Here is a 26614-nt window from a genome sequence, read left to right on the forward strand (position 1 = left end):
CTGAATTACCTTGCTTATTAATATTTATTTATTTATTTATTTATAGATTTTAAGGCAACTGTGTATTCCTTAAATAAATCTAACTTGGCATAAGGTATTACCTTCCTTATACAGCACCAGATTGAATTTACTAATAATAAATTTAGAATTTTTCATCAATGTTCATGAGAATTGTCAGTAATTGTTTTCCTTATAGTATCATCATTAGGTTTAGTTAACAAGGTTAGCTAAAGTTATTGTGCTGGCTTCAAAATACAAGTTAGGGAGTATACAATCCCTCTGGATTCTCTGAAGCCATTTACACTCAAAGTTTTCCTTTTGGGAAGGTTTAAACAGTTATTTAAAAAATATATTTAACACTGTATAAAAAGTCAGTTATTCAAAATATATCTTTAAAACTGTATAAATTTCCATATTTTCTCCTGTGTCACTTTTGGAAAGCATTGTTTTTCTGGGAATTTGTACTATGTGCATTTTCAAATCTATTGCATAAAACTGTTCCTGGTATCCTCTTATTTTCCCATTAATACCGGTATTATGTTTATTGATGCACTTTTTAAAAAATGTTTTATTTATTTGACAGAAGAAAGAGAAGAAGCACGGGGAGGGGCATGCAGAGGAAGAGGGAAAAGCAAGCTTCCCACAGAGCAGGGACATCCATGTGGGGGCTCGATACCAGGACCTGGGATCATGACCTGAGCCTAAGGCAGATGCTTAACCACCTGAGCAAGCCAGGCACCCCTTTTTATTACTTATGTTTTTAATTTGTTTTTCTTCCTTCCATTTTCTTTGGTTTTAGTTTGCTCTTCTTTTTCTAACTTCTTGAGTTGGATACTTAGCTCATTGATTTTAGCTATTTTTCTCTTTAAATATATGCTGTGATGGCTCTGCATTGCCTTCTAAACATGGCTTTAGTGTGATCCCTCAGATTTTGAAATTGTTTTATCATTATTCTATTATCTTATTGTAATTTGACTTCTCTTTTGATCCATGAATTGCTAACTATAACATTGCTTTGTTTCTAATAATTTGGAGAACTTTTTGCCATTTGTCATTGATGTCTGGCTTAACATCACTGTGGTGAGGAATGGCTGTTAGTGATTTCAGTCTTTCAAAATGTGATAAAGCTTGTTTTATAGTCCAGCACATGATTATTCAGTATATAATGTTGCTGTGCTCACCAAAGCTTTTTTTATCTATACTAATTTTGATCAGTTATGTCTGGAAGCATTTTCTCATTATGATACTGTCTTAATATATTTTTCCTTTTAGTTCTGTCAATTTTTGTTTTATTTATGCCAATGCTATGTTTTACATGCATAGATATTTTGGATATGCATACTTAGAATGGTTGCTTTTTTGTTGGCATAATCCTTTTATCATTATGATATATCCATCTTTATCTATAGTAATCTTGCTTTCCTTAAGACTATTTTATCTCATATTGGCATAGTGAGACCAGCTTTATTTGATTATCCTTGCATTGTAAATCCTTTTCTATCTTTATTCTTATTGTTTTTTATATCATGTTAAGGTATGTCTGTTATAGGCATCATTTTTCCAATGAGACTGACAATACTATTATGAAGTATTTAATCCATTCATATTTAATGTAATTATTGATATATCCACTATATTTTAATATTTGGTTTTTTTCATTGTTTTTATCTGTTTTATGTTACTTTTTCTCTTTTATTTCCTCTTCATTTGGATTAATACATTATTTTAATTATTCCATTTTCCTCTTTTGTCTTTTTAATGATACATTCTATGGCAACATTGATATCCTTGATTTATAGAAGTCTAAAATATATTAGTATTTTTTTACTACTGACTTGTATGATATTTTTGTCATGTTTAATTATTCACATATCATAAAACACTATTATTATTATCATCAATCTCCCTATACTTTTATCAACATATTTCCTGGAATTCAGATGTACGGTGTCTTAGATTGTCTTCCTTAGACACTTTGAGACAGAGTTTCATGCAGAAAGTTTATTGGGGAAGAGTTTCAGAAGTAACACCTTCAAGAAGTGAGGAAACCAAGTTTGGAAAGATAGAGAAGCAAATCCACAAAGGCATTGCAGCTGAAGCTGCAAAGTGATCCTCCTGAACCTGAGACAACCCTTTAGAGTTGTCCCAAATTGATTCAAGATGACTGGGCTTTTGAGTATTTCCTTTTTTTTCCTCGTTTTTCCCCACCCCCATCCCTACTCTGTGATGCTTTACTCTTAAGAACAACCTTTTCTACTTTTTAAAAAAAAAATTATGTTTATTTATTCATGAAAAACACACAGAGAGAGGCAGAGACATAGGCAGACTGAAAAGCAGGTTCCCTGTGGGGATCCTGATGTGGGACTCGATCCCAGGACCTTGGGATCACAACCTGAGCCAAAGGTATACACTCAACCACTGAGCCACCCAGGCTGAGTAACCTTTTCTAGTTACAGATGTTTAATTTCCTATTAAATGTAGTTACACAGATCTTAGGCCTTCCAGGCATTAAATTGATGTACTGAATAAACTGAGGGGAGGAGAAGTACAGATATATTTTTAATATTTACTTAGTTTCAAATGCTGTGCTAGGTATTATCCTTCCTATAAGATAGACATATCCATCTTCATCTTAAGGACTTTAGATTAAATTTAAGTGTGAAAGGAAAAATATCAGTTAGATAGGATATGAGATGCTATAACAATGAGGTCCCCAAAGTATAGGGTTCCTGCAGATTAGAAGTTTATTTCTCTCTCATGTAACTGTCCATAAGTGGGCAGTTTAAGATTAGTAGGTGGCTTTGTCATCCTCAAGATGGTGCTTCCATTTCTGAGTTCAAGATAGCTATTTCCTTTGTTAACACTGTGTTTGCATCCTAGACAGCAAAGTCAGGGAAAGACAAGATGATCTCTTCTTTTAATGATGTAATCCAGGAGTGCTATACATCATTTTTGCTCATGTCCCCAAAATAGCAATGATCTAAATAATATGGAAGTTTATTTCTCTTTCATGTAACAGCCTGAGGGTAAGCAGCCTAAGAGCATCCACAGTATTAGGAGCCACATTTCTTATTATTATTTCATTATCCCCTAGAGTTTGCCATCTTTTATATGGCAGAAGGTAGATGGACCACATGGGTCCACATGTTAGCCAACAGAACTAGGAGAAAAGAGAAAGTGAGGACACCTCTTTTCTTGTTGTGAGCATAATCCTAGAAATCTTCATATTACCTTTGTTCTTATCCCATAGGCCAGAATTTGGATAGGTGGTCAAAACTGGCTCCAAGAAAGACTGAGAATTGTGCCTACCTAAAATACTCTCTGTCATAGGAGGCCATTGTAGGGTTTTATGCAAGGCTGTAGTGCAAACTAATTTTTCAGAAGTTACTGTGGATGCTAGAGAGAAGTAGACTCAGAAAAGTAGGCACAAGAGTAGAAGCAGAAAGACCTAAGAGAGAAAGGCACCTTTGTCTAGGGTGGTAGCAGTGAAGGTGGTGAGAAGTGATCTGATTCAAGATGTGTTTTTAAATTTACTTTCATAAATACTCAGCAGAATTTTCTGAAGTATTCTATGTGAACTGTGACAAAGAAAGAAGAGTTGGATGAATGGCTTCTTTAGGTCATTAAATTCAATTTAATAGGAAATTTTTTTTGACTTCAGTAAAAAATACTGAAGTTTTTCTTGATCTACTATGTGACAATCACACTGTCCATCATCCTGGTTTTTCTTCCTAGAACATATCTCTAGCCGAAATTATCTTGGTTCATCTTCATTTCTGAAGATGGTAATAGAATAAAAAAATTAAATGATATAAATAGAAAATGAAATGATGGGAGTCAGAAACCTACACATTGAAGAGTCTACAATGTCTATATCCAATATAGATATGTATTATTAGGGGCACCTGGGTGGCTCAGTGGTTGAGTGTCTCTCTGCCTTTGGCTCAGGACATGATCCCAGAATCCTGAGATCAAGTTCCTCTACAGGGAGCCTGCTTCTCCCTCTGCCTATGTATCTTCATTCTCTGTGTCTCTCATGAATAAATAGATAAATAATCTTTAAATATATATATTATATATATTTATTTATTATTTATTTATATATATTGTGGAGGAAGCTCTGTGGTGGGTATTCATCTATGATACAGAGATCTTCAGACATTGTTCCCATTCTTTTAAATCCATGCACTAGGGGGGATCCCTGGGTGGGTCAGTGGTTTGGCACCTGCCTTGGGTCCAGGATGTGATCCTGGAGTCCCAGGATAGAGTCTCGTATCAAGCTCCCTGCATGGAGCCTGCTTCTCCCTCTGCCTGTGTCTCTGCCTCTCTCTTTCTGTGCCTCTCATGAATAAATAAATAAAATCTTTTTAAAAATCTATGCACTAGGATCTTCTTTGGAACATGATGTCCAGATATATGTAAGTTCGTGTATTTTTTCACCTTAAGGTACTCCTCTTTTCACATGAAGGAAGAGCAGACATGCTTTGCAGAGCTCTGCTCATTCAGAGAATTTTCTTTTACTGACATCCCTGAGAGGCCTTGTAGTAGAATAGTAGCCCATTTTTGAGGCACATAAACATAACAGGACAAACCATCTTGAATTATGCTCAGATTTTTTTTCCTTTTCTGATTTCCAGTCAAAGAGTTATAGAACCCCCAGCCTAAGCCTCTGTATGTTGCTGACTATATATGTTCCACATGGATCTAAACTTATTTTTCTTCTCCTTTGTTAAAGGAATAGAAATGAATGCATCTCCACTTCAGTGGCTGTGTATTGCATACCATCTTATTCGGTTCCAGAAAAAAAAAAAAAAAAACACATCTAATAAAGCAAATGCAATCGGAGTTATTATTTGGTAAAGTTTGCAGTTATCCAGTCATATACCATAATCCATCCATTTTTTAGATAGGTGCAAGACTAGTGCTATAAATAGGGTATACAATAGACTGTCACCTCTCCCTTCTTTAAATCATTATGGATGGCAAGAATTGATAGCTTTTGTATATAGGATGAGAAACAAGTATGAGGAAACTGCCTATATCAAGGTAATGCACACCCATATCATGGTGATATACCTTGAGCTATCTTAAAAAAGAAGTCCACCTGGTGGATCTGTGGACTACCATGAGTTAATTGCAGGCCAAAATTCCATTCATTATCTGGCTCCCATATACCTTCATTTTACTAGGGGGATTATTCGATCAGTTTGGGTCTCAAAGTCTCAATTTCAGTTTTGACTCTGAATTCAACAATCCTTAAAAAGCTGTGTATGTTCTCCTTTATTTCATGCATAGTCACTTGAGTTAATGACTTAAGGTCCCTTTGGAAAAGGACTGAGAAATTACTGCTTTCATACTCTCATAGTATAACTGGGTGCTTCCTCTTTGAGATCTTCTCTAGCCTTTAATCAAGAGTCTTCAATCAAAAGTCTGAATATCAGCTCAGGTCTGGAAACTGGGCAAAAGATGGTGTCTTTTGGTTGGGAAGAGAGGAAAGAGAGGAGGGAAACCTGCCCTTAGGTTGCATTCTAAATTATTTTCATTGTATAAATCCCTTGCCCATCTGTGTTGCCTAGAAAAGCTCTATATTCTATTTATTTACTCTTATCTTTTTTTCTGAAGTTTAAGCCCCAAGTTTTTTGCTTTTGTCTTCCTGTACATTGTAAGAATCACACTAATTTTTCTCCTGATCAGTAAGTGCTATCTTTTGGTGTCTATTATTTAGAGACTATCATTCCCATTTTTATCAACAATTCCAGTTCTGTAATATCATCTCTTGCCCTGCGTATAGAAGTGGCTACTACTGAGCTTCTCAGTGATACTGAATCCCTCCTCAAAGAATATTCCTTAATGTTTGGTAAGTGGAGTGCTACATGGTTTATCCTATAAATTATAGCTAGCTGGGTGGATATCTAGTCTTCTGTGTGTATTTTTTCTCATGCATACCCAGTACACTGAGTCTTTTGATCCTTTCTTCCTTTATCTTCCATGGCAGTTCTGGAATTTCTACCTTACTTAGCATGACTAAAAAATTTTCCAAGCTTCTTACCAGCTATTAACATTATCTCTCAGGGTATATGGCAGGGTTTTATATCCCAAAACACAGGAGAGTGCTCCATATCAATAATTACTATATCAAAATATATATTCTGACATTGGTTGTTAAAGATCCTTAGCATCTACATATGTATCATCTCCCAGCATCCTTTAGCAACTTCAAGAGGTAACACCACTTCTCTCGTATTTGTCTCATAGCATCACTGTTCTGGTTTACTGGTATTTGAGCTTGAATATTTGTTTGATTGTCAAGGGAAGTGATGGCAACAAATACTGATAAAAAGCAAGGATTATCTTTGAGAAATCTGCCTCTTTCTAGGTTTCTCCATGATCTTCAAGAGTGGATAGGGAGGGTAATATCATGTAAATGGAGGGATTGGGTCATTTCTGCAGACCCAGAGAAAATCTAGGCAATTTTATTTCTGAATTGCATTTATCCAGATATCCACTTATCACTATTGTAACTCTCAGGTTCTGATCTTAGAATAGGAGACCAGACTTCTCTGAAGTCTGCTGCTTTTATCATTAAGTACATGGCCTCGTTCTTTGTTCTTCTTATTCTCTGACTGTAGAAGATTAGATTTCCTTATATCTTAAAAAAGAAGCCCTTTAGCTTCCACTTTTTGCCTGGAATTGGTGATTTATCAATGCTGTATTTGCTTTCACATCCAGCCATTAAACAAAAAGAATCCTCAAATTGTATTGAAGATCTACTATGTGTTAGCCCCTGAAAATACACAGTGAATAAGAGAGATGGTGCTCTACTTCTAGCAGTTTATTTCCTTTAATCTAAACAACAGTCCTGCAAAGACAGCAATATTTTGCCAATTTTAAGGAGAAAAAAACCTCAGAACATTTATTTCAAATAGTAGAACAAAGAGCATCAAGACTGTTAGAGACCTGCTTGTGGAACTGAAGAAAATGTGTCCCACATTTCTACTGTAGTCGATAGACAAGACCTCATTCTACTCTAGCACAATCTTCTAACAGTTTTCTTACCTTAAGCTTTCTACAACATTTAATGGTCTCCAGACCCTCTCTCATGACCTAATGTAGCCCATACATTCCCCCTCCATGTAAGTCTTAGAGTTTCACACTTGGTTCTAGATGTACATGATACCTTTTTAACTAATGCTTGTGATCTGCAACTAATTCTGTATCCTCACCTGGTCATATCATATGTTAAAGCAGATACTTATGCCTCAATATTACCTCCCTTTTGGTTTTAAGATTTGGCAAAGATATTTGTAATTAAAAGATAAATTATATTTAATTTGGCTATCCTTTTGAGTATATATCTTTGCTCCTTTAAATAGTATTTTAATATTAGACATATAAGAAAATTCAGGTCTTATGATTTAGTAAAAATTGGTAAAGAAATAAATTACTAGTCAGTAAATATAAAAACTATTTATATCAAAATATTCATCACATCAAGATAAATTGTGTTAGTTTCCAAGTTTAGAATTATTAAATTAATTGTGGCATAGTCATTAAAAAGTATAGGTTAAATTACTGTTTTATTTTTGTTTTTTTTGTTTGTTTGTTTTTTTTAACATCTGTTTTCACCTTACTTACTTTTTTATTTAAATGCAATCATTTAGGGATGCCTGGATGGCTCAGTGGTTGAGCGCCTGCCTTTGGCTCAAGGCTAGTCCCAGGGTCCTGACGTCCCGGGATGGAGTCCCATATCCGGGTCCCTGTGGGGAGCCTGATTCTCCCTCTGCCTGAGTCTCTGCATCTCTCTGTCTCTCATGAATAAATAAATAAAATCTTTTCAAAAAATCCAGTTAATTAACATAAAATGTATTATTAGCTTCAAGGGTAGAGGTTAGCGGTTTATCAGTCTCATATAATACCCAGTGCTCATTGTATCACGGATCCTCCTTAATGCCTGTCACCCAGTTACCCCAGCCCCTCACCCCCAACCTTTTCAGCTACCCTCAGTTTGTTTCCCATGATTAAGAGTCTTTTATGGTTTGTCTTCCTCTCTGATTTCAATTTGTTTTATTTTTCCTCTCTTCCTCTGTGATCATCTGTTTTGTTTCATTTTATTTTTTAAAGGTTTTATTTTATTTTATTTTAAGATTTTATTTATTATGAGAGACACAGAGAGAGAGAGAGAGAGAGAGAGAGAGAGAGAGGCAGAGACACAGGCAGAGGGAGAAGCAGGCTCCATGCAGGGAGCCCGATGTGGGACTCGATCCCGGGACCCCAGGATCACGCCCTGGGCTGAAGGCAGCGCTAAACTGCTGAGCCACCAGGGCTGCCCTGTTTCATCTTATTTATTGAGATATAATTGACACATACCATTTTGTAAGTTTAAACTATAAAACATGTTGATTTGATACATTTATATATAGCAATGTGATTGAAGAATTTTAATAACTTTTGAGAATGTTTATGATATAAAATTACATTAAGAAAGACTATCATTAAACTACATAGGCAATATTATTATTATTTCATTTTTAGTATATACATAAATATGAGGTTTATAAAAAGTAATTATTTCATACAATGAAATAATAGATTATTTTTATTTATTTACTTTTTATTTAAATTCAAGTTAGTTGGGATGCCTGAGTGGCTCAGTGGTTGAACATCTGCCTTCCCCTCAGGGCATGATCATGGGATCTGAGATGGAGTCCCATATCGGGCTCCTTGCAGGAAGCCTGCTTCTCCCTCTGCCCATGTCTCTGCTCCTCTCTCTTTCTGTGTGTCTCTCATGAATAAATAAATAAAATCTTAAAAAAATAAAATAAAATAAATTCAAGTTGGTTAACATATAGTGTAGATTATTTTTATTTTCCTAGATTTTCTAAAAGTAATTTGTGGTACTTTTCAAATCAGGAAAATGTGTTATTTCAAAAACCATTAAAAAAAATTCTTACTGATATTTATCCCTAAAGTCTTAAGACAGTACCATCATTAGATGAGTTTATTGATATATTTGAACTGAAATGAGGAAAGCTTTCATATAATTTAAGAATGTCATTTGGGGAGTATTTGAATGGCTTTGAAAGAAACTAATGATCTTAAATAAAATTATGAGTGATATATTATGATTTTAAAAGAAAAAGAAAAGCTAGGTCAATAATACAATATTTAGGGAAAAGCACGATAGATATAGTTAGCAACATGTTAAGTGAAATAAGTCACTTGCTTTAAATCTGCCAAGATTGCTGTTATTCATATTAACTACTGATTTTGAGTTTTTGTCCACAGATTAGTTTATTTATAAGTTAGAATTCAATAAGGTACCTGGAAAAGATTTGTATTTTATTTATAAACATATGACCACATTTCTTTATTCCTAAGGAATTCCAGCTTTCTTTTCCTATATGCATATAGAACAACCAACTGCTCATCTTTCATTTGGAACATCCTCCAGTCTTTAACCTTTACTGTTATTTGACTATTCAATTAATATTCCCAGTCATACATTAGAAATATGTTAAAACTAGAATTAAATGTCTTGAATGAAAGCTTATAATGCCACATCATTTTCTAAAAAAGACTTTAATTAATTGAAGTCTGAAAATATTAAATGACTATAAGCATTTTTTATATTAACAAAAGTCTCCTGTTTTAGAAATTAGAGAGAGGTACAGTTTGAGATACTGATAATAGTCGTTAGGTATTGGATACCTGTTATGCTCCAAATACAAAATCATGCATATTACACAATTGTATATCTACTTTTCCACTAATATTATCGTAACAGTATTATGTGCCAGCAATGTGGTAGATTCAAATAGAAAGAAGGTAGAAAATAAAATTAAACCAGTAATGTTATAAGTATAGTCACTGCTATGATAGGGAAGTACTGGAGACAGAAATACATACTAGGAACACCAAATCTTATTGAGGACATTAGGAAGTTAGAAAATAAGTGAGATTAAGTTGAGAATTATAGAATGAGAATGAATTAGGTACACAAAGACAGAGAGAGATATTCATATTTTTCCAGGTTTCTGGTAGGACAAGGGGACACATTGAAGAGTCAAAGCCATCTTAGTATGAAATCAACATGGTTTTAGCTAATTATTGAACTGAATGCTTGGATTTTATTCCTTTCTCTCCTACTTAACTGTAAATGCCATGAGGGTAGGAAATGCATCTGTTTTATTTCCTTTTGTGTTCCCAGGCCTGAACTTGGTTTCTGGCACACAGTGGTAGCCTAACGCTTATCTGTGAAAAAAACAAATGGACAACTGGACAGCCTGAGGACAAACTTTGTGCACATCACAGGGAGATATTCATGCTAATATTTAAAAAAAAACATCCTATTATAGGTGAGGAAACTGACTCAGCTTTTAAAACAGTGCTGAAACTCACAAAGTGGATATATAGAAAGTAGGGATAAGAACCAAAGCCAGTGTGGTTTCCAATACATTATGATAACTCTTTTTTTTTTTCTTTTTCTTCACCTCAGTCTGTTTCCCAGGAAATATATGACAACTCTTAAAAGAAAAACCATAGGTCTAGTGCTGATGTACAGAACCCAAAAGATCCGGGGAACATTTCATTCAATTCTCTAACCTTTCAACCAAGCTATTCACACATTCTGAGAAAAGACATCACTGATGAAGGCCCAAGTGTGAACACAGAATAACCATTTAATGGCTAATATTCTACCAGTGTCTATATTGTTATTAATATCGGCCAAAAACAAAAAGCAAAAAAAACAGTGTTCAAAACCCAAAGTCTTACAACATTAATTAGCAGCTGTTTCTTAGACACCAAAGGTAGAATTATTAATTTCTTCACTCACTTTTCTGCTTTTCCCCTAATATACTTTATTCTATTACCTTCTTGCTCACTTCATTTTAGTTTTATACATTATTATTAAGCCTTTTTAAAAATTCCAATCTATTTAACTTCATTATCTTGCTTTACTGACAATATTCATTTCCATCTGCCTGTTTGTATGTCTCTCTGTCTGTCATCTATTGAGACTTAGTGTCCCTGGGATAAAACTGAATGATTCCAAATAAGTTAACTGTTTATCAAAATTTTTAACTTCCTTAGAATTAATTTAAAAATCCTACTTAGGACTATCAATCAGTTGAAAAAGAAAGAAAAGGAAGAAAGGAAGGAAGGAAGGTAGGAAATCACTTAGATTTCAAACCAAATAGATGAATACATCTGATCTTCAAAATTAAGTTCTAAACTATGTCTCATCTATTTTTTAATCCTTGGAAGTTCATCTTTTCATGCAAACTGACACTAATCATTTGAGTAAAAGTTTAAATATGAACCTCTGGAATAACAGTCCAGCAGGTTAGCAGTCTAGTCATCTCATCTATTAAGAACTGCTCAAACTAGGGCAAATACTATAGAACCTTCTGCTTTTTGCTCATGTTATAAAACAAGAAATCGAAAAGACTACAGTGATTACCACTGTAAGATCCTTGGCAAGTCAATGTGAAACCTGACTGCCAGAGATTAGACCTCTGTGTAATAGTACCAGCAATAAGTTAAGAGGGACACCAGGGTGGCCCACTTAGTTAAGTGTCCGATTCTTGATTTTGGCTCAGATCATGACTTAGGGTCATGATTCCAAGCCCCGCATGGGGATTTGCACTACTTGAGCCTACTTGAGATTCTTTCTCCTTCTCCTTCTGTCCCTCCTCCCGCTCTCCCTCTCTCCCTCTCTTTCTCTAAACCGCTCCCCAAAAAAGATAAGAAAAAGATGACAATAACAATAAAAAACCAATCCCCCCAAACAAACCAAACTCAGTACATTAATAAATAATAGTAACCAAAAAAAAAAAAAAAAAGAAAGAAAGAAATTAGAGGTAAAAATCTCAAATGGTATTTTTTGAATTATATATGCACTTTGAGTGAAAAGCCACAGATAAGACAGTGATAAACTGTAAACTTCAAAACTGGAAGCTGCCCATCATTGAAATAGTTCTGTAATACTGCCCAAACTAATCAACATTAATAATATAAATCCCTTAAAGGGTTTCATTAGGCTTAAAATAGACCAACCTACCATGTCATAAATGGACAATTTTTTACTTTATTGAGAAATTGAAAAATTCCGCAAAATTTCTATTCAGATTCACAGAATATTGAAATAGACATTTTATTTCTCAGTTTAAAAATTGAAAATCAAATGACATTGATAAACTGTAAGCTCACTACTAGACACTAAACTGGCAATGATTACTTACCAGGGGAAATAATTGTGAACTGAACTTTGGCTAGCAATTGAAGAGAAAATAATCTGCACAGGTTCTAATGTAAAAAACTGAACCAGCAATTTCTTTTTTCGAAACTCATCTTATTACCTGACCTCTGAGGCAGAAAACCAAATGTAAATGAATGTTGTGCAGCTTAGCACAAAGTGGCACTGTAGAATGTTGTGTATTATGACAAGAAAATCTGGGAATATTGCAGAAATCAAAATGCTCTTAATGGTGTAATAAGAAAAAAATCTATAAAACACCGCAGTATAAAAATAAGCTGTCTTACATTAACTGAGTGTAATGATGCCAATGTAGAACCTTGACAGCCTAGGTGGGTCTCAAAAAAAAATACATAAAAATAAAAAGATAATTCATTCGAAAGGTAGTCATTTTAACTTGAAGCAAATATAGAAACCATATCTTACACATGAAGAATTACAGGTTCATTTGTTATTGTTGAAAAAGAAATTTGCAACCACCTCATTTGCCTGAGGCTTATGTGTGCATGAGGATGTGTGCGTGTGTGCATGTGTGTGATGTTCTCCAAGAGGAAGTTGTGTAGAATAGCAAGCTGGTAATATAAAAAATGAGACAAAATGAGAGTGAAGAAGCCTTTTTTCCAAGCCAGGGCTTTATTAAAACATGAAATTATCTGATTACCTAATAGACTACCTCTTCTAATACTTGATAGATTTTTCAATCCTCAGATGTCTTTCAGGGTGGCAAAGTAGCATTTGCAAGCAAAGTGCTACGAAAGCACTTGCTGCACTAAGCCACCTGCATTGTAAAGATTCCTGGGCCATGTCGCTCTTCATGACTACAGAAATGACTAAGTGTTTACCTGGAGCCTGGGTCCTACATAAGTGGCAATTGACCTTTGAAATTTTTATCTCTATTCTGGATGACTTTTTTTGATGCTTGTAATTTAACAGGAAGTGCTGCCATGATTCAGTGGGTGTATTTGAACAGGAACACAAGCAGAGTGCAGCTGGTTCAAGACTGGATTTGATCTGAGCAAAGAAATATCAAATAGCAAGAGACAATTTAAGTGGGAAAATAAACTAGTGTTCAATTAATAAATATGGCAGGTAAGTTATTGACTGACATATAAAGAGGCACAGTTTCAAATGATCAATAATTGATAAGAAAACCATAAATTCTCAATTCAAGGCTAATATCCATTTAGTATTGTAGAAGGGTGAATAGTATTGTGTGAAGACTTTCATGTGAAACATTCTAAAATAAAAGCTAAATAGGGAGTGGCAAAATGGTTATAACCACATAAGGCTAACTTTCTTAAAGGGCATATGGAATTTTGAAATAAAATGAAATAAAATAATATTTTCATTATATTACATTATAAATGAATGAGCATCATCATTAAGAAAAATAGTTGTCACTACTAACTAAAGTAAGGCATTTCCTTTTCTCGTTTTCATAATGTCTCTGAAAGAAATACTTCATTCAAGTGTAGCAAAAAAAAAGGGAGGTGAGAGGATTTTGAAAATTAGAACTGGATACATATGAAAATTTATCTAAGATAATTCTAGATAGTTGAGACAAATAAGTGTTTCCTTATTGCCTAGCAGCATAACTACAATAACCAGATTATATAATTAAATCTTAGGTTTCTCCTTCCATCCATAGTATAATAGATTAATCTTTAGAATTTCGACAAAATCCCTTCTGAAAATAATTTTCTTGGACACTGATCCATTCAGTGCTGACAACAAAGACCAAAAATATACTCACCCTCATGGATCTTACAGTATAATGAATATTTTACATTAAGTAAAAATGTATGCAAAATTTTACAAATTCAGTTAATCATTTGGAGCTTCCCAATCTGAAGAAAATAAACAAAGTGAGAAAGAATAATTGATGGATGGTTTTCAATTTAGAATGAGTGGTCAAGGAATGCATCTGAGAGAAAGCTACAACTATTTTGAGGCCAAAGAAAAAAAAAACTTTTTTGTGACAACCCAAAAAAACTGTATTGCAAGACAAGAAGGAAGTTCAAACACAGATTCTAAAGTAGGCAAGATTTTTTTTTTTTTTTTTTTTTTGGTCATTTTGGGCAGGAGCAAAAAACTATGTGCCTAAAGTGAAATGAGCAGGGGGAAAGCAGGCTATTTCCAGATGAGAGTAGAAGACAGACAATGGCAGGTTATTGAAGGTTTTCAGTAGAGAGCAACATGACCTATTAAACACTTTTAATAGTTTTAGAATAAAATATAGTACAGATAAAATGATCACCTGTGTAAATATCAACCAAAAATAGAACATTGGCAGCACCAAAGAAAATTTCTTAACACCCTATAGTCAATTGCAATTCTTTGTCCACCATAGGAAACGTTATCCTGGCTTTGATAATAAATGGTTTCTTGATTTTTCCATCTGATTTTAGCACCTAAGAATGCATTTCTAAGTACTGTAATTTGTGTGTTAAAATAAATAGAATTGTTCAGTACTTTTTTTTTTTGTATTTGCATTCCTTTACTCAACTATTTGTGGAACTTGCTTATTTAGTTGTTTTTGGCTATAGTTTTTTGCTATATCATGTAAGAGAAACTGAATCAAACAGAACTGTAGTCACTGTGTGTCTGCTTAATTTTGGTTTACTCTGATTGCCAAGGTACCGCCATTTAGGGTCTTAACCCAAGACAAGGGGTATTTCCCAAGTCATCTACTTTGGTGGCCCTAAACTCAGTCCTGCGAGTCTGACAACTACACTCCACTTTATCAGCCACACTTTCTAGAGTGAATGAAAGCCCACAGGGCAAAAGTAGTCCACCTCCCTGAGAAATCTCCACTCTTAGATAGTGGCCCAGTTTTTTTCTTTTTACTCTCTTATTAACTTTATAAACCTTCAAATAGATGGATATATACATTTGTACACATGCGCACACACACACACATATATATACACATCTATCTGTATATGTGTACATATAAGTACATGTATGTGTTTATGTATATGCGCTTATATAGTGGGGTTTTTTTGTGGGTTGGCTCAAATTACCTAATTCTTGTTACAGTACATAGTCTTCCCATTTTATGTTTTTAAAAAGATTACTCGCTGCCTGGAGGAGAATGGAGTTAAGTGGTAAGACTTGAAGACAGAATGTAAATCATATCAATACCACTGTTGTCTTCATTATAGATAGAGATGTCTTTGAGTATGATAACTATGAACAGATTTTTTTTCCCTTCTTTTGATATAAATGTCAGGAGTTGCTGATTGTTAGGATATATATGTAAGATGTGGGAAGTAGAGGATAATTATCCAAGGGAAAATTATCCAGGAATTTTCAGAATCAACTATTCCTATTTCATTACTAGGTAGCCCAGCCAAATGATATTTGTTCTTTGTTTTTATTGTTTAATATTTGACTTTAAAATATATTCTCAGGGATGCCTGGGTGGCTCAGTAGTCGAGTGTCTGCCTTTGGCTCAGGTCATGATCCAGGGGTCCTGGAATCGAGTCCAGCATCTGGCTCCCCATAGGGAGCCTGCTTCTCCCTCTGCCTATGTTGCCTGTCTCTCTCTGTGTCTCTCCAGAATAAATAAATAAAATCTTAAAAATAAATAAATAAAATAAAATATATTCTCAAATTTTAGGTTTACAAAATACATTTATAAGATGATGCATGTGTTTAAACAACTAAAATGTCAAATACCACAGATAGACTTAAGGAAAAGTACAATCTTTTATTTTTAAAACCTTCGCTATTTTAATCATTTCAACTGTATACAAATGTATTGCAGGCTGTGTGTGCCATATGAAACTGCTGCCTAATAGTGTAGGAAAGTTAAAATCCAATCAAATCTGCCTCCCGTTAAAGGATTTCCTCAAGAAAACCCAGCTGGCTCAAAACAAATGTCATCTTTGACTGATAAACCAATGTCTAATGAATTTCTCTGCTGAATGACTCATTGAATTTAACAACCATTTGCTCTAGTTGAAATGAAGTACCTTAAAGCTCATTGTTGATGATAGAAATAAAACTGTTAAATACTAGGAAACTGACAGAGTAGAGCCATAGAGAAAATATTTTTATGGATGGTATGTTTGTTAAAACTAGATTCTGGATGTCTTTCATAAAGTCAATATGCTTAAGTTTAAAATCCAGAATGGCAACTCCTAAAAAAAAAAAAAAAAATAGGTAAGGGTCTGTTTCTTAGTTTCCTTTTCTCTTTTTTTCCCCTTTTTTTGTTTGGTTTGTTTCTTAAAGTTCACATGAGTGAAATCATATGGTAGACTGATTTCACTTAGCTAATACTCTCTACCTCCATCCGCTGCATTGCAAATGGCAAGATTTCATTGCTCTTTAAGATTGAGTAATATTGTATTATATATACCTTCTTGTGGATGGGTGGATGGGTTAAATAGGTGCTGGGAATTACAGAGGGAAATTGCGATGAGCCCTGGGTATTCTATGGAAGTAATTAAAGGACTATATTGCATATCTGAAACTAATATTACACTGTATGTTAGCTAACTGGAACTTAAATAAAAACTTCAAATAAATAAGGAAGGAAATATAAAGTTAAGAGAATATTATAGACTTGACTGAAAGTATTCAGAGATTTATAGAATAATTAACTTCATCAGATGGGCTTGTAATTATTAATTACTAATAAAAATAAGTGATCATTTTCATGCAGACATTTTAAATGTAGAGTAAGTGATATACTGATTGATTATAATAGTATCATTCTATATAATAACTCATGAATCATTAGCCATTTAAGAAATGACATAAGAATCATTAGTGGAGAAAGAAGTGAAATAGGAAGAAGGAAGTATACTTTTCTGTTACACGGCAATACTTAAAACAATGTTAACATCTAAAATAGGAACAAACATTTGTTGAGTAAATTTTGCTAGGAAGTATTTATATCACGTAGGATTTAAAAATATTGGTGGACTTTGGAAATTAGAGTAGAGCTATTTTATAGTTCTTGGTAGATTTCTTTCAGCAATCATAAAAGTGCAATTACACACTCTTCTACCTGTGTTTGGAAGTAGCTGTTATACTACTATAGTGACCATATGTCCTATATTATAGAGGACCATGCCATTTTCAAATATTTTGCTCCTATAGTTCCAACCATAGGGACTTTTTTGGTGTTTTGTTTTCATTTTGTTTTTCTGTTGGCTCAGTAATCTTCCCAAATATAATACACATAGTAGCTCAATAGAAAATACTTCTGGAATGAGGAGTGGAAAGCGTGCCGCATGGGAATGTATGACAAAATATAAGGGAGGTGACAGGCGTAAAAGCATCCCTAATATAAAAAGGCCTAGTTAAAGAAGCATTTATTTGGAATTGAATCTTTGTCAAAATGTGAACAGACAATGATAGTCATATGCTTATAACTGAAAGCAAAACATGCTACCCAGTAGTTCATTCAGTATGTTGTTTTTCTAATAAATAAAATGGCATATTTTACCAGCATTTGGTGATTCTTATATTCATTAGATATGTGTACAGAACCTACTGTGTACCAGGAACTAGTCTACATGCTGAGGAAACAGTGATGGTCAAGAGAAATAAGACTATTTCTCTCATGAAGCTCATGGGAAGAAAATGGCAACAACGAAAGAAATTTGAGACCCTTTGACAAATCCCCTCCCTCAACAGGTGGTCGTCTCCATTTGGAAAGGTATCTGGAACCTCCCCAATCCAAAGGTTAGGTGACTCTTCCTGGTTAAACGCTTGAATTCCAATAAGAAACTTTGAAACCTATGCTAAAGTTCTTACTTTCTGATCACTTGTATGATTCTCTCAAACTGGTGAAAGCTAGTCCTGGGTTTTATTCAATACGGCATTCCCAGGACCATTGCATAATAGATTTTCAATAATCTTAGATAGCCACCAAATCACTTCCCAAGTGGAAACAAAATATATTACTTGTTTTCAAAGAAATTATATGAAAAGAAAAGAAAAATAAGCAGCGTTTATTTGGTAAATCAAAACAAATGGATGTTGGTTTGCTGAAGCAGTATTTTTATATCCTGTATAATCCTTAGCTGAATGTTCTTCTTACCTCTTGTATTTTCTCTTTTGTAGTAGTACAACATTTCTAACTCCTCAGTTTTATTCATTAGATACAGTATGGTACTCTTCACATCATAGTGTCTATCACTGGGCTATCAGGGTCTGCATGCTTGATGACATTGGAGGTATCGATTAGCCATATTCACCCATCCAAGAAATGTTTGGGAGTATAGTAAACAGAACACCACACTCCATCTCCTCTATCCAAAATTTCCATATTCTGATCTTCATAATCTGTGAATATGTCCTAACATAGCAAAGGAGAATTATGGTTATAGGTGGAATTAAGGTTGCTAATCAACTGATTTTAAAGAGATTGTCTTGGGTTATCTGAGTGGGTCCAATGCAATTCCAAGTGTCCTTATAATTGGAATTAGTAAGTAGAAGAGAGAAAATCAGAGAGATGATAGCCTGAGAAAGTTTGGCCCAACATTGCTGGCTTTGAAGGAGGCCCAAGCCAAGCAATGCAGATGGTGTCTAGAAACTGGAAAAGGCAGGGAATGGATTCTCCCTTAGGGCCTCCAGAAAGGAACTTAGCCTGCCAACTCTTTGATTTTAGTTTAGTGAGACCCATTTTGGACTTTTGCCCTCCAGAACTGAAAGATTAAAAAAAAAAAATTGTGTTGTTAAGTCACTAAGTCCCTGCTAAATTATTGTTGAAACAAATTGTTTTAGCAATAGAAGACTGATAACAGGGGAAAGAGAAGACAAACCAGACTGTACAAAGTCATAGAGGAAAGTTGTAAAGACTCCACAAGAACAGCATAAGGACTTTGATATTTATTCAAAGTGCCGTAGGAAGCCATAGAAGGTTTTAAACTGGGAGTTTTTAAAAGTAAACTCGGTCTGCTCTGTGGAGGATGGATTATAAGCATGCCAGGAGGATATCACCTAGAAGTACGCAGAAAAAAGAAGGGAGCCCAGGAAGAGATGAGGAATAGACTTATAAAAATTACTGGAAGGCCAAACCATATGTTACCATCAGCTATTTTGGGTGGTGACATGACAGATAATTTATGCGTTCTCTTTTTTATTATTTCTTTCTATTCCACAAGTTTCTTTGTTGAGCACATTTTAAATAGTAATTTTTTAAAAAAATAACAAACAGTGGCCCTACCACATGGAGAATAAATCAGCCCCAGGTATAAGATATTAGTTTCTATTCTGTGAAGAAAGAATACATTGGGTGATTGAAGATGGAATAAAACACAGAAACCATGAGAAGATTTCACAGTTTTACCTGTTTGCCTTCATCTTGGCAGGTACAAATAGAAGCTGGGCACTGAGATATTTTTATCATGCACCTGCAGATTCAGGTAAACTGTTTTTCTTGACATGATTTCTGAAGAGTTTTCCTATTTTTGTGTGAGCAAATTTATACAAGAAGCTTTATTTCCAGACTATTCAATAATTGCTATTTTGCTAAGCATAATGTATTAACTATAATGTACATATTCAATATATACCAATATCTCTAGTAAAATATAAAGAACATTATTTTTAAACATACATATAAAGGGCATGCCGGGATCCCTGGGTGGCTCAGCAGTTTAGCACCTGCCTTCAGGCCCAGGGCGTGATTCTGGAGTCCCGGGATCGAGTCCCGCGTCGGGCTCCCTGTGTGGAGCCTGCTTCTCTCTTTCTCTATCCCTCTCTCTCTCTCCCTCATGAATAAACGAATAGAATCTTTAAAACAAAAAACAAGTAGTCCTGGCAGGAAGTTTTAAAAAATAAAATAAAGGACATGTTAATAGGTATCCAATGAAGGTTTTCTTTTTCTTTTTCTGTTTATTTTCTCCTTCTCATCATAAGAAAGATTTATGCAAATTATTTAAGTTTTTTTCATTCTCTAGTTTGGTTGGCCATCCAAAAAGTGCAGAACACTTGGATGATTCATTATGATCAGGCATTTTGTGTCTTGTAGAAATGGCCTAATGCGGCATAAAAAGTGGTCAAAGCTCTGTGTATTTATCTTGTTCTTTCTTTAATGAAGTAGTAGCCAGTGTCAAAATCAGCACCTCTGAGAAACCTGATTTCAAAACCAGAAGCGTCTCATTTCTGAAAGATTAGATTCCTTTCTTGGGATGGCAGCACTATTCATCCATAAGTAAGACCACTCAGGACCTGAATTAGAATGAGCCCTTTAATAAAATGTGCTCTCACCTGCTGGTTTAAGGATTGATACTCCCTAAGAGGGAATGGTATAGATCTGTCTAAAAATTGGTTTCCTATTTAGGGGTCCCCAACAATGTTGAAATATGCCTGAAATATGCCTTTTATTTTGTGACAATTTATATCGCTTCTCGGCCTTTTGGCTAAGATCAACTGTATTTTGTGACAATTAAAAAAAAAAAAAAACGCAAAAAACCAACAACACCAAAAAAACAAATAAACAGGTTTGAATTGTAGTCAATCCAAGATATGAATATGAGCAAACAGAGTTCAGCTGACACAGAATGGGAGTATTGCTGCGACACTTTTCACAGCTTGAACACATAAATGCTGTGAGAAAGGCAGCCTCACCACATTCCTCATTCTGAGTCAGTGCTGACGATGCAGCGCCATTTTGAGAGGGAAGACCCAGCAGGAGGGAGAAAAGACAACATAAATGAATCATGTTGTATCCACCATAGATGAAAATGCAGTGAATGAGAACTCTCACAGAGAGGCACTCTTGTATTTACACACTGCAATATCTTCCCAACAGATACTCACAATTATTTCTTTAAAACAAAAAATGCTAGACCAAAATGACTTTTCAGAAACAGGACAAACAAGTTGTCATAATTTCCACTACCTTCTGTAGCACTGATAAACATAACATTCAAACTTCAAAAGTGAGCACTTGTCCCTCAGAGATTATGCCTCTTTTGTGAGAAAATTGAAAAGGAGGTAAATACTAGATGCCACTAACAATTTCCAGAAGTTACTCTATCTGAAACTCCTGAGATTAGCTCTTGCTTTTCTATGCCAATGTTTGCTTTGTTGTCTAAAATGACATTATGGTCTGCTGCTTAGAGAAGCAAAATGTTTAGGGCAACAAGATCTTTGTTGCCTATTTTTAGGGTTTGTGATTTTTACTAGTAATGGCAGAATTTTCTGCTTACATTGAATAATTCACCTGGATTTATTCCTGTTATTTACTATTTTCAAAATCTATAAAAATTTTCTGAGAATAAAATTTTTGAATTGGAAGTTTTATTTGGGCCCCATGAAAGTGATTACACTGAAGTATTTTCTCATTAAAACAAAAATGTCAGAGAAAGAGTTTCAAGCTTCCATTAGGCTTAGTTCTTCAGGTCCCCAAAACTATGGATTCCTTATAAAAGTACTTGGAGAATTCACTCTGAGGAAGATTCAGGATTCCTGAACCAAACCAATTATGAGATTAGCAGGGAAAGGACGCAAATCTGAGAAGATACATTTTAGAACATGCATTTCATTTTTAACTCATGGCTATTTGGGACATAAATTCTTTTCTATACCTAGGCCAGTACTAAGGAAATTTCTTGAATTTACAAGTTAGGAAATTGCTTAATGTTCCATTGCCCTATGCCTAACAATGAACAGCATTCGTCTACTTTTAGATAGCATGTTATTTTGGCACTTCCTCCCCAATACTTTAGGGGTGTTATAATGAATCTGGTTTTTTGTGGTCATTTTGCTTAGTCAGGAGGTCACAGTCCATCCAAGTGCCTATTCATTCAACATTCTCTACTTTAATCCACAGTAGAAGGCAATTCCTCCATGTTACCCTTGGGCATTATGTCCCCTGATGCTATCTCTGGTAAACTGGACTATTGTTCATAAAGACTTTCTCCTGATAGGAGAAAGGATTATATTTCCTCATTTAACGTACTGACCTCCAATGTGCCATGAAGACTTTCTTTGCCTAATAGCATGTGAGCAGAAGCATTGGCATCTCCTTTGGGCAGAATCTGTGTAGTTGATGAGTCTCTTTTTCCCTTTGTGAAAAGAACTAGCAATGTTCCAGATAGATTGAAGTAAATATATAGCCAACTTACAAGTCATCTCAGATACATACATGAATGAAAAATAAAACTTTATGCTTATAAGCCTCTGAGACATTGAGTTGTTTGTCAAACAGAAGTAGCCTAGCCTTCCTTGACTGATAGAACATTCATCCCACAGTTTATAGGTTTTCTGAGGCCAAAAGTAAAGTCTGAGGAGTCACCCTTATACTAGATATTCAAATTGCACATTAAATAATTAACTTTCAGTTAGTCTGTGGGATTCATTTTCATGTCTTTCACAAAGAGGACTATTTAATTTTCACTCTTATATTTTCCAAAACTCTTTCCTGGAATGCAACACATTGAAAATCTGAGGCTGCTTGGAAGAAGGAACACAGCTTTTTACCCAGACCCCTTTATGGGCTTTGAGGTTGGGCCAGGGCCTCCCTTTCCTACAGTGTGCCTGTGAGCATGAGCAAGGAGGTAGTTCCAAATCATCCACACTGGTAGTTCCATGTTGGTTGCAATTTATGCCAAATTTATAAAAGTGTTACATACATTTTGGACATGGATATAGCATTTGATTTTGTACATTTCTTCAGTGTCCCTTATTGAGTTTGTGGTTCGGGTTATCCATCCTCGAGTAACAAAATAAAGAACAGAAAAATACAGCTGTGTTTTCCTTGACAGTAATCATATCAGGTAAGCAAAATCTCATTGTCTCTCTGTAAGGCATTTGCTTAGAAGAAACTAGAGATCTGTTTCTCTAACCACACTATGCTTACAGAATTGCTTTCATTGAGGGTTTTTTAGACATTTTCATGGTTTTTTTTTGCTTCATTTTATTTTCAAAGTATAGTATTAGACATAGGAAGGGATATTTCTATCTCTTTGTTAGGGCATATTACTATGACTTAGAAATTTGTGAGTGATTACTCTTTTAAATCACGTACAACAAAAAAATATTTACTGATTTGATGTGTTATTTGCCTGTATTTATTATTATCAAAATGGCATGAAGTGTTTAATTTTTAACAGAATTTTAGTATCCTGAGTAATATAAATACATACTTATACACAAATATTTTTGCTCAGGAACTGCCTATGTTTGTGAACTGTATTTAAGTATATTTTCTTCAGTTTTTAAGCAACTTGCTTTTATTGATAAATCTTCACTGCATTTTCCTAATTAGAGTCAAAGATTATTGTATTTGTCCCATTATTAGTTCTCCTTTTGTCCTGTTCTGAAAAAAAAATCTAAAAATTAGGTGGTGTTTTCAAGCATGAGTCTCTGTTGCAACATTTCAAAACAATTTCCAAAATACCTACAATAAATATTGAGTTTACTATTAAATTGATCAACCGCCTTCAAATCTATAGTCATTTTAAAAGTCTGATTCTATAATAAACAATGTGACTTGGGATAATTAGGAGAAATCTGTTCTTAGATTCTGAAGAACTATGCCAAAGAACAGCATGCAACAAACAGTATTCCAAAACTCTGTCATTGTCACATCTTTCGATATCACTGTATGAGCTAAGGGCTAAGGTTTGGCTGAGGCCCAGCCCATGTGGATGCTAACGCAGTCCTTGCATTCAGGAGCAAAAGTGCATATGGGTGTAGGCTGTTCTTTCTGGTAGCAGAACCAAACTGACCTACCATAACACATCAAGAAACCTCCTATTTGGATGCATCTGTCTATGGAGAGGTTTCCAGCTGGTGTATTTGCTATACATTTGCATGCTCTTGTGTAAACAATGAAAACATTGAGGGAATTGCCCATGGAGTCTGACTAACAACCAAAGGCTGACTTTGGCTGCTCTACAAGGACAAAATGATGAAGGTTAAGAGAATAGAAAGAAGGGTGTGAATGAGGTGGATGCAGAAAAGGAAAACACAGAAAAGCAGGAAAAAAGTTACAAGGAAGAAGACAGGAGATCATAGTGGTTAAAAATGCAGAGGGCATTTTATTCCTGGGAATATATAACTGGTCAAAAGTAAATAACAACATTATCAATTAAGCCTAAATACTAAAATGTATACTTGCAATCAATACCTGACTGAGTTCTTTTCAAATTAGGAATTTGAATTTGTATATGAACTCAATGTATAAATCATAGATATGACACTAAAATTTATAAACCATGCAATAGAAGTAGATAAAAAGTAACACAACAGGTAAATAAATATTAGTTCAACAAATTCCCCCTGTGCATCTACTAAATACCAACCTCGGTGACAGACATTTAGAACAACTTCGAAGTTCCTATAGATTTTCACTGAAAATTTCCGTTAAAAATGTAAGTAAAGGTGGCATCACAAACCCTACTTTGTTAGGTTTAACCCAACCTCAACAGATGAGAAATACTGAAATGTAGACTCCAGAAACCATTAAAGCATTTAAAAAAACAAGAAGCCAATATAGTCTTAAAACCTATACTTTCCCTTTTGTATTTTGTTAGATATTTTCAACATAACATACTCAAAATCTACCTTTGTTTTATGCCATATTTGAGTTTCAGAACCTGTAGATTCTGAACAATGCATTCTACCATAATGAGAAGTTAATAAAATCTGTTTTTATATACTCTTTTCCGAATGGCTTATTTCATTCACCATATTTCTTATTTAAATTCAAGTTAGTTAACATATAGTATACTATTAGTTTCAGGGGTAGAATTTAGCGACTCATCAGTTGCATATAACAACCAGTGCTCATTGCATCATGTGCCCTCCTTAATGCCCATCACCCAGTTACCTCCTCCATTCCCACCTGCCCTCGAGCAACCCTCAGTTTGTTTCCTATAGTTAAGAGTCTCTTATGGTTTGCCTCCTCTCTCTGTTCTTATCCATTCATCTTTATCCATTCATCTCTCAATGGATATCTGAGCTCTTTCCATGTTTTGTCTATTATGGACATTGCTGCTATAAACATTGGGGGGGTGTGACCTTTCAAATCACTAGTTTTGTATCCTCTGGATAAATACCTAGTAGTTCAGTTGCTGGGTCAAAGAGTAGTTATATTTTTAACTTTTTTGAGGAACCTCCACACTATTTTCCAGAGTGGCTGCACCAGTTTGCATTCTCACCAACAGTGTAAGAGGGTTTCCCTTTCTCCACATCTTCACCAACATCTGTTGTTTCCTGAGTTGGTAATTTTATTCATTCTGACCAATGAGATTCACTGTTAAGTGAATTTGTATTTCCCTGATGATGAGTGATGTTGAACGTTTTTTCATATGTCTGTTAGCCATTTATAGGTCTTAAAAGTAACGTCTGTTTATGTCTCCTGCCAATTTCTTAACTGGATTTTTAATTTTTTGAGTGTTGAGTTAGTAAATTCTTTATAGATTATGATACTAGCCCTTTATCTGATATGTCATTTGCAAATATCTTCCCCCATTGTATAGGTTGCCTATTAGTTTTGTTTCCTTTGCTGCTCAAAAGCTTTTTATCCTGTTAAAGTCCCAATAGTTCATTTTTTGTTATTCAACATAATTATGTTGAAATAGGTTGATGTCGTGCATGCATCAGTAGTTTATTTTATTGGGGTATGATGATCCCAATGTATGGACATATCAAAATTTGTTTATCTGTTCACCTTTTGCTTTTCTAATTTTTAAAAATTTGAGTATAGTTGACACACAATATTATATTAGTTTCAGTTGTATAACTTAGTGACTTGGTAAATTTATATATCATGCTGTTCATCATAAGTGAAACTACCATCTGTCTAGTTACATCGCTGTTACAATATAATTGACTGTATTCCTTATTCTGTGCCTAATATTCTCATGACTTTCTCATTCCATAACTAGAAGCCTATATCTCCCATTTCCCTTCACCTATTTTGTTCAATCCTCCACCTCCTTCCCTTGACAAACACCAGTTTGTTTTCTATATAGGTCTGATTCTGCTTTTTGTTTATTTATTTTTTTTTAGATTTCACATGAGTGAAATCATATTGTATTTGTCTTCCTCAGTATGACTTATTTCACTTAGCATTATATGCTCTAAGTACATTCATGCTATCTCAAATGATATGATTTCATCCTTTTATGCAGCTATATAATATTCCAGTGTGTGTGTATATATGTAAATATTGTGTGTGTGTGTACACTACATTTTCCTTATCCATTTGTCTACTGATGGACACAGGTTGCTTCCTTATCTTGACTATTGTAAATAATGCTGCAATAAACATAGGGGTGCATATATCTTTTCAAATTAGCTTTTCTTTTTGGGGGGGTAAATATGTATAGTAGTAGAATTACTGAATCATATGGAATTTCAATTCTTAATTTTTTTGAGAAACTT

The 26614-nt window shown here is 34.4% G+C and overlaps 1 protein-coding gene across 8 annotated transcripts in view; it reads left to right on the forward strand.

The window, feature by feature from the left end:
- DGKB (diacylglycerol kinase beta) overlaps positions 1 to 26614 on the forward strand; it is a 694510-nt gene that overhangs the window by 529624 nt on the left and 138272 nt on the right. The window contains exon 24 of one of the 8 annotated variants that reach the window (XM_072783961.1): positions 584 to 1418. The exons of the other annotated variants lie outside the window; for them this stretch is intronic. Within the exon in view, the coding sequence (XP_072640062.1) occupies positions 584 to 699 (116 nt within the window). The 3' untranslated portion in view covers positions 700 to 1418. Of the gene's footprint in view, positions 1 to 583; positions 1419 to 26614 lie in introns of those variants that run through there. 8 annotated transcript variants of the gene reach the window in all.

Source organism: Canis lupus, chromosome 18, assembly GCF_048164855.1.
Source record: "Canis lupus baileyi chromosome 18, mCanLup2.hap1, whole genome shotgun sequence".
Classification (NCBI taxonomy): Eukaryota; Metazoa; Chordata; class Mammalia; order Carnivora; family Canidae; genus Canis; species Canis lupus.